Raw genomic sequence first — 15,398 nt, 5'->3', positions numbered from 1 at the left:
TAATGATTTTCTTCATCTACACGTAGCTTGTTTTCTATCCCCTGCAGAGGTCTAAGAATCATGAATTTTTTTCAGAGCACTTGACTGATTTGCTAAGAAAATCTCTTACTTATGCAGCATAAACACCTGAATATGGAAGAATTCATTTCCTAATGTTGATAAAGCAAGTATTCAAAACTAAAATGAATAAGCAGACTCAGCATTATGGTCAAGTTCATTGCCCAAGCCTACTTAAGTGATGATGCAAATGAATGTTCTCCTGGTACGGTCATTCAAAACAGATTCTAAGCCTACTCTGAAATATATTCTATGATACAGTTAAATATATTTAGTCTTTATTTCTATTAGCAAAACATTTCCATAAAGGGATTATGCTCAGCAATGTTAGTCTATAAAATGTGCATGTGATAAGATGCACAGAATGCCTGTTGACGAGTGATTCCCTTATTAGATCTCTTGATTTGAAATAAAGGAGCCTTTCAAATCTACTGAAACCAGACATCTTGAAGAAGGATGTGTTCTCTTTTTTCTGTCCTCTTACTTCAGTATATTCTCTTTTCAGTGGTGTATAACATGCTGCCCGTAAAATATTGTTTTAGTAGGAACCATTAGGTCTAACAGAATTATCCTTTTTCTCTAGAAGATAATATTTACATTCAATTTTTTTAACGAGTAAGAATTTAAAAGACAATTACGTGATGTTTGTTTAAGCCTCAGGATGAGGATCCAGTAACTAATCATCAAACCAGAATGAAACTCTTCATTTGTCTATTTCACAGAATACGGTATTTTTAGTATCATCTTAAAATACTAAAAGTTGATACGCAGTGTCAACATTATAAGATGATTGAACCACTATTTCCTTGTAACCGTATAATGAATTTGTGAATGAAAACATTTTCATGATTTTCGTTCAATTCTCTACAGTGCCATAAAACAAATACACTCAGTCCTCAGTATTTATTCACTTTGCTTTAACTTTTAGTTACGACGATCACATGCAGAAATTTTAGGGAGCATTTATAGGTATTTAGATTTTGACAAAAAATATTTATCCCCACACATTTTTATCGAAACTCACACATACTATTCCTTTAAGTATTAGGACTGATTTGAAGAAATGAATTATTCTTCATTCCTATATCTTGATACTGTATTAAATATTTTCTAACAAATTAAACTGAGCCCATCAAAGTGTCAAAATACATTTTGTACAGCTTCTTTAGGGCCCTAATTATGGGAGTTATCCGTTTCCTATATTTAGAATGTTTTGCATAAAAAGAAATTCAGAGGTTTATTTTAGTTTTTAGACTAAGGTCTTTATAAAGCAAAATTGAGAAATGAAATGGAGAGGTGACTATATATACTACACCCATTTATAGATGAGGAAATTGAGGTTCCAAGAGGTTTAGTCTCTCACTCAAGTTTACACAGCTCTGATTCCGTCTCACGTAATCTCACGTAAGGACATTCAGATATGTCCTTAATAAAAACATAATCCTTATTCTCAAATAATGCTGCTATTCACATAAATCTTTGGCTACACATCTATTTCTTTTCTTAGAATTAGAACAGATTATTAAAAGTACTTTTTGTGCATTCACATGGAAATTTCTTCTCAAAATTTATGCTTTCCAGAAAACCTTTTATTTCATCTAGGTTTTCATGTTTACTAGCATAAAATTGCATGAAGTATTCTATAACCTTTTAAAAACTACTATACCCCTCACAGCAAACTTCACTTCTGATTATTAGTATTGTCCCTTTATTTTTTTCCTTAAGTTTACCAAAGGTTTTCTTTTTTATTATTTTCATTTTTACTCTCAAAGAATGAGTTCCTGGATTCAAACATGAGTTCTGGTATTTTTATGTTTTCTTTTATTATTATTAAATCCTTTTGGGTTTCCAAGAAGTTGCTTTTCTTCCTTTTTATAACTTCTTATTCTGAATGTGTGGCTTGTTTACTTTCAATCTTTTTAAGAAGGTGAAGTTACCTCTTAAAGAGAGTTTAGATCTCATTCCACAAATTTTTGTATGTACTTTTCTTCCAAATAGTCTGTTTTTATTTCCTATTTGAATTTCTTCTTCCCTTTAGGAGAGTTTTCGTTGGTTGACTGGAAATTTTGTGTTATTAATTACACTGTGGTTAGAAGACACAACTTAATATTTCTACTCTTCAAGAACTTTTAGAGATAGCTGAGTAATCTTTTAGAAAGTAGCAGGAATGCTTAAGCCCTATTTGTAGATTGTAAAGTTTAGTGTATGTGATGCTCCTATATTTTAAATCTTATTAATTTTATTAAATTCTCAGCACTATTTATAAATTTTTGTTATAGACATATTGTGGTATATATAAGTTCTATACTTCAAATGTGTTTGCATGTTTATCCTTGTTAACTTAAGGGTTTAAATTTATATGATTTGATACAATGCTAGTTTATACATACTTATTATTTTAACCTTCATATTTTTAGTATGGATTTTACCCAATAAAGTCTAGGTTTGTCCTGTTTAATGGATTTGGCTTTAAACTCTAGTTGTTCTGGTATTGATATTGCTATCTCTGCTTTCTTTCTGTTCATATTTATCAGAGATAAATCCTATATTATTAACCTTTCTGTGCTATTTTGTTTTAGGCATAGCTCTTTTGAGCAAAACATAGTTCAAGCAGTCATTTAAAAAAATTACTTTTAGCTTTTATCAAAGAATTTAATCCATTTACACTTATTGTCATAGCTGATACATTTTTTCTAGTTTTATGTTTTTGCTTTATGTTTTATAATTTTGGAGCTTCCTTTTCCTTTGATTTCTGTCTTTGCTCTTATCTTCTGAGGTGATTTGGGATATACGAGTCCTATGCACAATTCTACTAGTTGTTGCCTCTACAACCCATACATCTGTGACTATTAAAACTGAAACAAAAACCCAAAAAACAAACCACCAAAAAAAAAAAAAAACCCTGAAACCCTTGATGCCTGCTTCTACTCTCCTACCTTCCATGTAAGATAAGAAATTTAGAATTTCATTACTTTCTTTGGCCCTCCACTAATAATTATAATCAGGTTTCTACTTCTTAATCAAAAAAATATTTTGGGGGATTCACCTCTCAATTAGCTGGGTATATATTAACACTGATTTCTACTTCTATTTCTATTAGTATGGTTTTCTCCTTAGAATCATAATTTTCAGGTTGGCTTTCTGATCTCTGACTTTCATATCTAACATTATTTCTCTCACAGCTTTTTCTTTACCCTTTATATTTTGGAAGAGCTTCTCAAGTTTCTCTCTCATCATGTACTTGATTTATTTTAAATACTTTCTGCTCTTTACTGCTTTCCAAAGTTTAAAAAATCTCTGCAAATACGTTTCTAGGCTTCTCTTTCCCTCATTTCAGCTGTTCTTGTGTGTCTCTAGCCTTTTAATTCTCAACTTATTCTCTCCTTACAGGTTCCTACTCATATTTCAAAGAGGCTGGTTATGTCCTTGAGCATTTTTGGAGAAGATTAGTACATATTACTTCTCAAGTTTTCTTCTGAATCATACAAAAAACAGTGTTCTGAAACTGTTTCTACTCTGAGTCCTCAGAGCAAGTCATCCTTTCCCCTAGCTTGTAATTTCTCTTTATAGGTCCCAAATAGTTCTTTGTGTTTAGGGGTTCGTCAGGGGGATCAATTCAGGCAGAGCCATTATCAAAAACCTGGCTGGGGGCTTCCCTGGTGGTGCAGTGGTTGAGAGTCCGCCTGCCGATGCAGGGGACATGGGTTCGTGACCCGGTCCGGGAAGAGCCCACACGCTGCAAAGCGGCTGGGCCCGTGAGCCATGGCCGCTGAGCCTGTGCGTCCAGAGCCTGTGCTCCGCAACGGGAGAGGCCACAACAGTGAGAGGCCCGCGTACCGCAAAAAAAAACAAAAAACAAAAAACCCTACTCCCAGTGGAAATAACCACAGAAATCAAAACCTGGGCTTGGCAACACCGAAGACTTAGATAAATAGAAGTAGAACTAGCAACAGATCCCAACCAGATCTGACTGGATGCCACCAAAAGAATTCAGACAACAGGCTGCATGTGGCACAGAAAAAAACCTACTGCAAGCTGCTTTCACACTAATCTGAGCAACTGAGGTAGGGGCTCCTTTTCTGGGATTCCAGTCTAGACCAGGAAAGAGGCCAGGGTGTGGGCATCTTTGCCAAGCATGTTCTGCACCCTTAGCACGCAGGTTCGTGTTTATTTGCGGCAATCTCAGTAAGGGTTTGGTATAATCGGTCCTTCCCTTTCATTCCCTTAATCACTTCAACAGGGCGGGTAATCTCTAATGAGCATCTGGGGAACAATGACACCTACTGTTTGAGCTACTGTAGCTGCAATAAACTTGCCACATGGGATGGTGGCAGGTGTAGATTTGTAGCTACTATTTCTTTCCTTTGCGAAAAAGGACAAATGGCTCTATGGTGAATTAGGTTAGGTTGGAGAAGTACTGGAATTAAAGAAGACAGAGTTCTTATCACAGAAAACTATTCATCTAGAATGAGAACATCTGAGTGCATGTCTATTTATAAGAGGCCTACCTTACTACAGAAAAGCCTGAAGGCAGTGGAAACGTACAGTAGACTAACACGTGGTTCAGCCGTAGATGTTAGAATAGCAATCACAGAAACCGCAATTCTACAGGGTGAACGGTGGAGCAAGGTAATGACCGAAATGGCCCCTCTCGGTCTCTGTTCCTGTAACCGACCTCCCTACCCCCAGCCACAGGAAGGTCCTGGAACCTCCACTAGTGCACTGCAGCCTCTCGGTATGCTCTGCATCTCTACTCCAGACACAGACCCTCTCTTGCTATTATAAATAATGCGCCTTGTCTCCACTCCAATTGCTCGATGCCTGTCTGATCTACTGTATCTGAGTTCCTTTATAGAGCAGCCATTCTCCTTCCTCTGAAATGGGAGGCCTGCTTTGCCCTCATCCTCTCTCTGTTTTGATTTGGTCTACATGAAGACTGCCCACTCCCAAACCTGCAGCCTCTGAGATCTGCCATTCTACCTTATGTCGGACCTCTCAGAATAAACCACAAAACGGAATACCCCTCCGTTCAATACCCCATCTCCTCTGCCTGTCTGCCTGTGGCTGAACCTACTTCTGGTGAATACCCACCTCAGATGGGTCTCATGTCTTGATTGGGCCTTTCCTCCCCTGAAAAACCTGACCAATTAACACTGTCGATACATAATATTTAGTATTCAACATCCTTAGCCAGGGAAGATACCATTTTGTCACTACCAATCATTTTTTACTTTTCAAAGGCACAGAAAAAATTATTTTGGATTTAAAAGAGCCAATTTAGTTTTTCATCATGTTAATAAATCATCATGAAATTCATTAGTCATGTAATGACTCCCCTTTTCTAACACTGCAGCAAAGGAATTGTAATAAAGTTGGAGGGAAAGGAATAGAAGACAAGGACATTACAAAAATTTATTTAAAATGTTTAAGCACTCATTTGCTCTTACTAGAGGTAGTGCAAAAAAAAAAAACGCACTGATTTATACATTAAATTATCAGTGGACATGTTTCTGATTCTAGTCCCAAAATCTAGAACTTAGTCATAATTAACAATCATGTTTTCCTTTTTCTACTTGAATTCTGTATACTAGATTAACTCAAGAAAAGTCAATCTCAAACCAGCCATGCAAATAATTAAAAAAAAAAACCATGTTTTATCAATAGATTCTCCCTATTTCATGTCAAGTGGGTAAGAAAAAAGCTAAATTAACTTGTACCAACCTAATTCTTACATAATTTTTAAATTATCATGTAATTTTGTTGGTTGGCAGGAAACCAGGACGAATCAAATGGACCACCATGTTGTCTCAAACTGAAACCTCAGATGTTCCCTGCCTTGCCACAAAGTGATTACGCAACAAGCTTCAACTAGCTAAAGGGCAGAGCACTACTGCAAACCAGTTACTTGGCCAAGCCTGACTCCCTATGACACATTTTGGAACTGTGGTGGTTGAATTAAAGTCTAAATCTAACAATGAGACTATTGCAACAAATCAGACTCAGAAACAAAGAAACTATTTATGTGATACCCTGACACTGCTCTTTTTACATCTTTATTGGAGTATAATTGCTTTACAATGGTGTGTTAGTTTCTGCTGTATAACAAAGTGAATCAGCTATACATATACATATGTCCCCATATCTCCTCCCTCTTGCGTCTCCCTCCCACCCTCCCTATCCCACCCCTCTAGGTGGTCACAAAGCACTGAGCTGATCGCCCTGCGCTATGCGGCTGCTTCCCACTAGCTATCTATTTTACGTTTGGTAGTGTATATATGTCCATGCCACTCTCTCACTTTGTCCCAGCTTACCCTTCCCCCTCCCTGTGTCCTCAAGTCCATTCTCTAGTAGGTCTGTGTCTTTATTCCCGTCCTGCCCCTAGGTTCTTCATGACCTTTTTTTTTTTTTTTTTTTAGATTCCATATATATGTGTTAGCATACGGTATTTGTTTTTCTCTTTCTGACTTACTTCACTCTGTATGACAGACTCTAGGTCCATCCACCTCACTACAAATAACTCAATTTTGTTTCTTTTTATGGCTGAGTAATATTCCATTGCATATATGTGCCACATCTTCTTTATCCATTCTTCTGTCGATGGACACTTAGGTTGCTTCCCCGTCCTGGCTATTGTAAATAGAGCTGCAATGAACATTGTGGTACATGACTCTTTTTGAATTATGGTTTTCTCAGGGTATATGCCCAGTAGTGGGATTGCTGGGTCGTATGGTAGTTCTATTTGTAGTTTTTTAAGGAACCTCCATACTGTTCTCATAGTGGCTGTATCAATTTACATTCCCACCAACAGTGCAAGAGGGTTCCCTTTTCTCTACACCCGACACTGCTTTTTAAAAAGTAGAATTCAAAATTGAGGAAAGGTTAAAAGAAAAACAAAAAAAAACTTCAGCAATTTAAACTTGAATTTATACGGTCATATTACTTTCAAATATAGTTTCTAAGCCTCTGAAGTGGGTAGGTAGTGAGGAAAGAAATGCAGCAAGTAAGAAAAAAGCCTGGTTCCAGGTTCTTACTGATCCCTAAGTGGGATGGTTCACTGAAAAATCACATCAATACAACAACTTCTTAGTCTGGAGGGAAGTGATCTCATCTAACATCTACTTTGATGTAAACTAACCTGTTTTAAGAGTTGTCATTCTGGCTTTATAAACTTTAGAAAATAATCCTGAACTCTAAGACCTTGCTGAACATTAGTTTCACACTTCACTACTATCTAGAAAATGACCTAACGTAACCCCAGACTCCTTCAGCAAGTGAGCCTTGGGCCCAGAACCCGCCCCACCAGCATGTATGTGTAGAAGAGCGATTTTAAAATTTAGGTGACAGCCTAATCATTAGGCAGATTTTGAAATTCAAATGGAGAGCTTGACATCTTTGAATTTAAAACCAAATATCTTATTTTAGTCTTTTCAACTACGTGAAAATTTGTTCTAAGATTGCTTACACAAAAGAGAAGAAAAATATAGCATGAACATTATGGTGAGGGATTCCAATAAGCTTAGCCTGGCCACAGCACAGAATATTCTATTGAAAAGAATTAACGTGGGCAAATAAACCCAAAGAAGCCTTAACCCTCCCCAATTCCCTGTAACAGACCAATAAAAATCAAATAAGTACCTCAAATAGAAAGGTGACATAGGTCTTTCATCTTCCTGCGAACTGAAAGGAAAAGAAAACTTGAATTAATATAATTCCTGTTAATATCATAACATCTCAATTTTACTAAAACTCTGTTCCACCTATCACAATTTTTCTTTTGACACATTAGAGCTAATCTCACTATGGAGTAAGGTTAGTAAAATATACGCTACCTTGGACCTAGCCAAGGTCAATCACTTCTTCAAGGGAGACCATCAAGAGAGGTTTCTTTCAAGATTAGCCTCAGGCAAAAGTAGTTCACATCACCCTTTGAAGAGGAAGTTTTTTACTACCTTATTCTACAAGCCCAATCGAAGTATTCATATATTACACATAAACCCTTAAAATGATTACATACTCAATTATCTCAATAAAGCTAATTACAACTCATTAACATGATGATGAAAGTAAGACAGCCAACAAAGTACTCCTGTTAAGTGTATGCTGCCCTAGCAATGAAATGCTAGGGCATCAGTAAACAGCACTCGTGCTCTTTGTCGTCTATAGTTACGCACAGTATTAATGAGGGTGAATAACTTGAAAGGACACAAATGAAACTATAAAAAATAGTTTAAGGGGCTTCCCTGGTGGCGCAGTGCTTAAGAATCCGCCTGCCAATGTAGGGGACATGGGTTCAATACCCGGTCCAGGAAGATCCCACGTGCCGCGGAGCAATGAAGCCTGTGCGCCACAACTACTGAGCCTGCACGCCACAACTACTGAGCCTGCGCTTTAGAGCCCCTCAGCCACAGCTACTGAGCCCACATGCTGCAACTACTGAAGGCTGTGCTCCACAACAAGAGAAACCACCGCAATGAGAAGCCCGCATACCAAAATGAAGAGTAGCCCCCACTCGCCTCAACTAGAGAAAGCTCGTGTACAGCAATGAAGACGCAACGCAGCCAAAAAAAAATAGTTTAAGTTCCTCAAACAGCACTGAAGCAATATGAAGCTTAATATAAAAATATTTAATTAAAAATATAAAATATATACTATAGTAAAATATTTTTCCTTTCTTCTACATGTTTTTTTCTTCTGATAAATGACCTCGAATCAATGAATGAGTCTCTCCCCTTCAGTGTCTACTGGAGTGGTCTTTGAACATTTTTGATTACACACTCAAATAAAAATTTGCTTTTAAGCAGCTACTCCCCTTAATATATGACTGAGTATCTATTTATGTTAATTATGTGCATCATTAAACAGATAAAAGTAGAAATGTGAAGTATCAGATAAAATTAAGAAGCGCTAATATTTTCTTCTTGTACCCCTGTGGTATACCACAAGCAACACTGATGAAAAGAGAAAAATTTGCTTCAGTTGGTAATATTATCCTGGCAATCACCAAAAATCTTATTACAAGTTATAGTGTAAGACACACACACACACACACACACACACACACACACACACACACACACGCACACAACCCTGTCCTGGAAGTTGAAAAGGTTTTAACATTTTAGTTGCAAGACGGCACATAAAATATGGCATACTGGGGCTTCCCTGGTGGCGCAGTGGTTGAGAGTCTGCCTGCCGATGCAGGGGACACGGGTTCGTGCCCCGATCCGGGAATATCCCACATGCCGCGGAGCAGCTGGGCCCATGAGCCATGGCCGCTGAGCCTGCGCGTCCAGAGCCTGTGCTCTGCAATGGGAGAGGCCACAACAGTGAGAGGCCCGTGTACCGCAAAAAAAAAAAAAAAAAAAAGGCATACTATTTGTCACTCTCTCATGATTTTGGTTTCCAATGTCAATATCGCTTAACTATTCTAGTGTTTATCTTGCCAAAGATTTTGTTTGTAACTGATTGTGCCAATTCTTCCCAAGTGAAAGGTAAGTGACAGATCAGTTTTATTCTTGACTCTATAATGTTAATGGGCTGAAGGCAAAGCTTGACAAGTTACAGGCACTAACACCTGGGAACTGTCCACGTGTCTTGGGAAGAAACCACCTAGAGCAGCGCTATTACAGTAGTGACTACTTTAAGCCAGACTGATACAAGGGGCTTATTACACATTTGACTTCAACATAGTCCTTGAAAACACTGAACAAATTATAAACATGTTAGAATTGGGTTTGTTTCCCAATCGAGGATTCAGTGTCAAAGAGTACTAAGTGTGACCAACACTGTGCAAAGAGGCTGCAACAAAAAACCTATAATGATTTTACTATTATGGGAACATTGCCTCCATGTGAAACCGAGCGGGGCCTATGGGGCTCCCAGGCACAGAGGCCTTTCTGTTCCCCATTTCTTGTAGGCAAGACTCCAGCCTCCATGACCTTCCCTGAGTTCCAAAGGGCAGATTTGAACAGTTGCAAATCAAGGGAGGAGCTGCCACGAAACCACGTGAGGCGAGATTAAAGGGACCAGAGAAACTCATCAAGATCAGCAGACGGACCACCTGAGACCCTGCACACACCCTAATCCTGTCAGCAACCCCACCCTTTCGAAACTCTGCAAAAGAAAGAAGAATGCAGGACTGTTACTGCCTCCATCCTTATTACACCCCCCCCCCACCACGAGCCCTGACCTCTCCCTATGCCCCAGGGAGGGGGCACAGTTCTTGAGGCGCTAGCCTGCTGTGTTCCCCTCTTTGCCTGGCAAAGAATAAACCCACCCTTTCTTTCTCCTCCAAAACCGTCTCTGTATCTCATTTCGGCATCGGTGTACACGGAGCCAAGATTTGGGCCACACGAGTGTTATAAAATGAGCACCGCACTGAATACTTTTTTGCCCAGAACAGATCCTTAACTCTAACATGTAACAAATTATAATGAAAATTAACAAGGGTACTTCAGTGAACGTTCAATTAGCAATATGGTTGGTTTTCTTAGAAATCAGGAGTGCTTTGGGAGATGATTTAAGGGTACAGAGTTCTGAACACAGCTGTTCATGTGCTTTGGCTAACACTTTTTGTGTGTGCCTGAAAATTTCCTTGTAGCCAACAGAGGCAATCAAAATCAATCTTTTCTCTCATTACACCTTCTCTCCCTCAGACACTTATTCATCAGCCAGGTACCGTCGGGTGCTTGACATTAATTATCTCATGTAAATCCTCATAAAAACCCTCCCTGGTACTTGCCCTTCCCTTGAGAGCAGCAGGCTCAGAGAGGGCACACAACTTAACCAGGTCACACAGCTAGTGATGTGCAGACAACAAACGCACTTTTGTTGTTTACTACCTTGCCTTCAATTTTAACTTATCAAACTATTCTGGAGGGAATGTCCTCATTCTGGCACAAGATCTCGTGGACTTTATAATTTATAAGCTCCATGTCATGCTTCTGATTATGGCAACTCTACACCGACCTTAGTCAAAGTCCATTCACAATGCATTATGCCTGATGGTGTGTACAAGGTGATTAATTTATTAACATGTATTGGCACTATGTCAAGAATGTCTCGATAGAAACACAAGTTTTTAATCATGAGCAAATATTTTTCAGGCTGCATTTGTATAAGGTAAATTTGTCAATGAAAGACAAAAATCGGAAATTCTTAATTGGGATATGTCCCTGAATTCTGAGCAGTTATAAGTGTTCCAAAAAAGAAAATGCAAGCACTGTTATTTAAATGAAATGAAACAGACTCAGCAGATTTGCTTACTCAGTAGCGGTCAACAGGGCAGCAATCTATGCACGGTACCCAAGAAGAACAACGTAATTTGAAAAGAAAACGAGGATAAATAATTAATTTTGACACTTAATTAGCCTATTTCTTTTTTCCCTTTCATAAAAGTACCCTTGCCTGGGGTTTAGTAATGTAATCTTGACAACAGTATAAATTATGAAACAACTAAAGCATTGATTTCAAATTGATTAAGTCAATTAATTCTAAAAATCAATTTTATGCATTGACTTTACAGGCAATTTGAAGGAAAAATGGCCAAGGACAATTCTTCCAAATAGAACAGAGAAAAGAAACTTTTCCATAAAATTTACACACTGGAATGCAAAACATCTGAAAATATCACCATGTCTACCTCTGTGCAAAATGAATATTGGACTATTATTATATGTCCCCAAACACCTATTTATAGAGATATTTATGCCTGTTCCTAGCTTTACATCAATCTCAGACATGTCCAGTGATATTAACTGAGTTGTAATTTTTTCCCTAAATTTTAAATTAATTCAGATTTACCTTCAATTTTTAAAAATAAGCACATGTCCTGTGAATGAAGAGGGGAGTGCGTGTCATGAAATGAAGCCAATGACAAACCGTAACAACCTGGAATTCATTCAGTTTCCTCCTTGGTTACTAGTATAAACCCAATGTTTTAATTATTTCCTGTTTGCTGACTCAGAATAATAGCCAAGTTTAAGCAGCTAATTAGTTTGCCTTTTTTCTTTTTTTTAATTTAAATACACTGAGAGATTTGGGCAATCACCTCATGTATGTCAGGCCACTGGGTGCCTAATGTCCTCAGACATGGGGTGTTACAGGCTCTCAAAACAGCTACCTGTGGGAAGGACATTTATCAAATAGACCCAAGTACCAGTCCAAATCTAAGAAGCTACAACTGAGAAGGGCAATAACAGACTGGAGGGTTTTAGTGGGGGCCTAACTTACTTTTTTTTTAAATTTAATTTTTATTTTATATTGGCGTTTAATTGATTTACAATGTTGTGTTAGCTTCAGGCCTACGGCAAAGTAATTCGGTTACACATATACATATATTCATTCTTTTTCAGATTCTTTTCCCATATAGGTTATTACAGAATATTGAGTGCCGTTCCCTGTGCTACACTAACTTATCTTTTTATGTGGTTCAACATTGGTGGAACATAAAGGCACAGGAATGGATGACACCTAGACTCACAATCTCTTCCTGAGCTGCACTCGTGTCTAAACTGAAGCCACAGAATGCAATCCCTATCAATTTAATTACACAGCAAGCTCACCGAAATTGTGAAAAGCATGGCGTTTTCTGTGTCTAAGAAAAACCAAATACTCTTGGGAGAATTCCCAGCCTGAGGTATTCAGAACGGACGCTCAGTTACTGGATCAAACCACCATTCCATTCAATTCCCTTTTGAACTGTCCTGATAAATGTTCCAATTAGTCCAACTTTCTAATTGGTTAATGTGGCTGGCTACCCGCAAATTAACATAATCTGCATATTGGGCTACATACTTTCCATTTTCAAGTGATCTGAGCTAGGAGAAATAGTTTGTAAGTGTTCCTTGGGTACTGAAAAGTACAGCAAAATAGGGAAAGGCTAAGGATTAGGTTCCATTCATTGAAGAAACTCGAAAAAACATCTACTGGGGCTTAAATACAAACAAACAAACAAACAAAACCTCTAACAGCCAAGGGGAGAGAGAAAGGGAGGGCCAAGTGAAAGGACAAAATTTAAAGTATTAAGTAAACATTTTCTCTGGAATTCAGGTTTCTCCCTCACGTTGCAACAGAATGTACTAAGTGGAAGAATTTTCATAGATGAATTTTCTTGGAGGACGATGAGGTGAGTGGAATTAGCACATTTTCTTTCCTTCCTTCCTCTGCAAACTATAAAGTACCACACTGGAGCCTTTTGATTTATCCACAGTCTCAGGCATTAACATTCATAACCCTCCATTTATAGCATTTATACCGCTCCATTTGGGGTGTGATGTAGCAGCTGGCGTTCTGCTGTTCAGATTTTTGGTTCAGCTCCATTCAGGAACACGGGAGAAAACAATCTCCCTGTTCCTTTTGGAGAACAAGTCAGTTTTGGAAAACAGATCAGTTCACAGCTAAGTGTTTGCCCCTGTAATTTCAGGGGGCATTTTTGTAGATGGATGTATACTTCTTTACTATAAACCCAAGCAACTTTGTTTCCAGTTTTATTATTTGTATGTTGTAACTAAGAATGCAACACCTAGCTGTCAGTAGAAATAAAAACAAACCATTGAAGTTCAAGAGCAAATATGTTTTCCTGACCAAAGGGTAATGCAATAAGCTGAAATGTTAATGTTCACAGGACTAGAAAGTTTAGCTAACACCAAGAGGTATTACACTTCGGAAGCAAAACCAATCAGAAGACTTCCAAACATTTACAGCTTTCCCCCCAATAAGACAGGAAAGTATTTCTACCATTTTCCTTATTGCTTAGTAGAAATTTGAAATATATTGTTAGGGGATGAATTGTGTCCCTGCAAAAAGATACGCTGAAGCCCTGACCCCCAGAAACTCAGGATGTGATCTTATTTGCAAATACAGTCTTTATAGAGGTGACCAAGTTAAAGTGAAGTTATCGTAGTGGGCCCTAATTCAATATGACCAGCGCTCTTATCAACAGGATATTTGCACACAGGGAGCACAAGTTGTGAAGACTGGAATTGTGTTGCCACAAGCCAAGATCTCCAGGAAGCGAGGAGAGAGGCAGGGGACAGCTCATTCCCCAGGGTGTTTAGAGGGAGCACAGCCCTAGCCAACGTGTAAATTTAGGACTTCTGGCCTCCAGAACTGTGAGACAAGAAATTGCTGGTTGGGCTTCCCTGGTGGCGCAGTGGTTGAGAGTCCGCCTGCCGATGCAGGGGACACGGGTTTGTGCCCCGGTCCGGGAAGATCCCACATGCCGCGGAGCGGCTGCGCCCGTGAGCCATGGCCGCTGAGCCTGCGCGTCCGGAGCCTGTGCTCCGCAACGGGAGAGGCTGCAACAGTGAGAGGCCCGCATACCGCAAAAAAAAAAAAAAAAAGAAATTGCTGGTTTTCTGGGCTACCCTGTTTGTGGTACTTCGTCACAGCTGTGCTAGGAAACTAATATATCTACTAAAAAAATGTTTTTTTCCCAAATCCGGAATTAAGAACCTGACGAAAGTGTCTCCATCTTATGTAAAGGTTGTGCTCTGGAAATTCATTTGTAGCGATGCTAAGACTAGAACGGATTTCCCACACTGACACGAGGATTCGATTTCCAGGCCTGTACTAACCTCTTGTTCAAATAAACTATCGTCAGTAAGCAGTCCAGAGTCAGTGTTTTGAAAAACGTTGGCCACGATCCAGTTAGAAACACATTTTACATCATGATATGTAGTACACAGACACATAAAAGGGACACATTTCATAAAATTATTCTTACTTTGGATGTTTTCTATTTTGTTATACTTCGCTTTATATAAAACACTGGTCACAACCTGCTCAATTGGTTTTATGACCACCAACAGGTCATGACCCACAGGTGAAAAACGCTATGCTAAAAACACATCTCCCTGGCTTGATGTGTAATTAATACTCAGTGAATGTTGCTGAATTAAGATCTATCTTCTCATAGGACAGAGAACAAACACTTTTCTTCTCTGCCCCACTGCCAGAATGAGCTCTGGGCCAAAGAAGTACAGATTTTGTTGAGCGTGGATGGCACAGAAAATCAGAGAGGAAGCGGGTCCAGATATGCCCAGCAATGGGCGTGAGAATGTCGTTCTAGATGACCGTGGTGGAGCTGACAGAGGATTTCCAGGTCTCTCTCTCTCTTTTTTTAAAAATTTTATTTCATTTCATTTATTTATTTATATATTTTTGAACGTTATTTATTTTTTATACAGCAGGTTCTTACTAGTCATCCATTTTATACACATCAGTGTATACATGTCAATCCCAATCTCCCAATTCATCCCACCACCAGCCCCATCCCCGCTTTCCCCCCTTGGTGTCCATACTTCTGTTCTGTACATCTGTGTCTCTATCCAAGTCTCTTT

The 15,398-nt window shown here is 38.6% G+C and overlaps 1 protein-coding gene across 5 annotated transcripts in view; it reads right to left on the bottom strand.

The window, feature by feature from the left end:
* Positions 1-15,398, bottom strand: part of LOC309961053 (protein FAM13A) — a 132,766-nt gene that overhangs the window by 72,614 nt on the left and 44,754 nt on the right. For all 5 annotated transcript variants that reach the window (XR_014326164.1, XR_014326165.1, XM_082838088.1 and 2 more), the window contains exon 2: positions 7,693-7,734. Coding sequence is in view for 3 of the 5 variants with exons in the window: in XM_082838088.1 (XP_082694214.1) it covers positions 7,693-7,734 (42 nt within the window). In the remaining 2 variants the exon portion in view is untranslated. The remainder of the gene's footprint in view (positions 1-7,692; positions 7,735-15,398) is intronic.

Source organism: Leucopleurus acutus (genome assembly GCF_964270905.1).
Source record: "Leucopleurus acutus genome assembly, chromosome: 4".
Lineage (NCBI taxonomy): Eukaryota > Metazoa > Chordata > Mammalia > Artiodactyla > Delphinidae > Leucopleurus > Leucopleurus acutus.
This window is presented reverse-complemented; position numbering and strand designations above follow the sequence as displayed.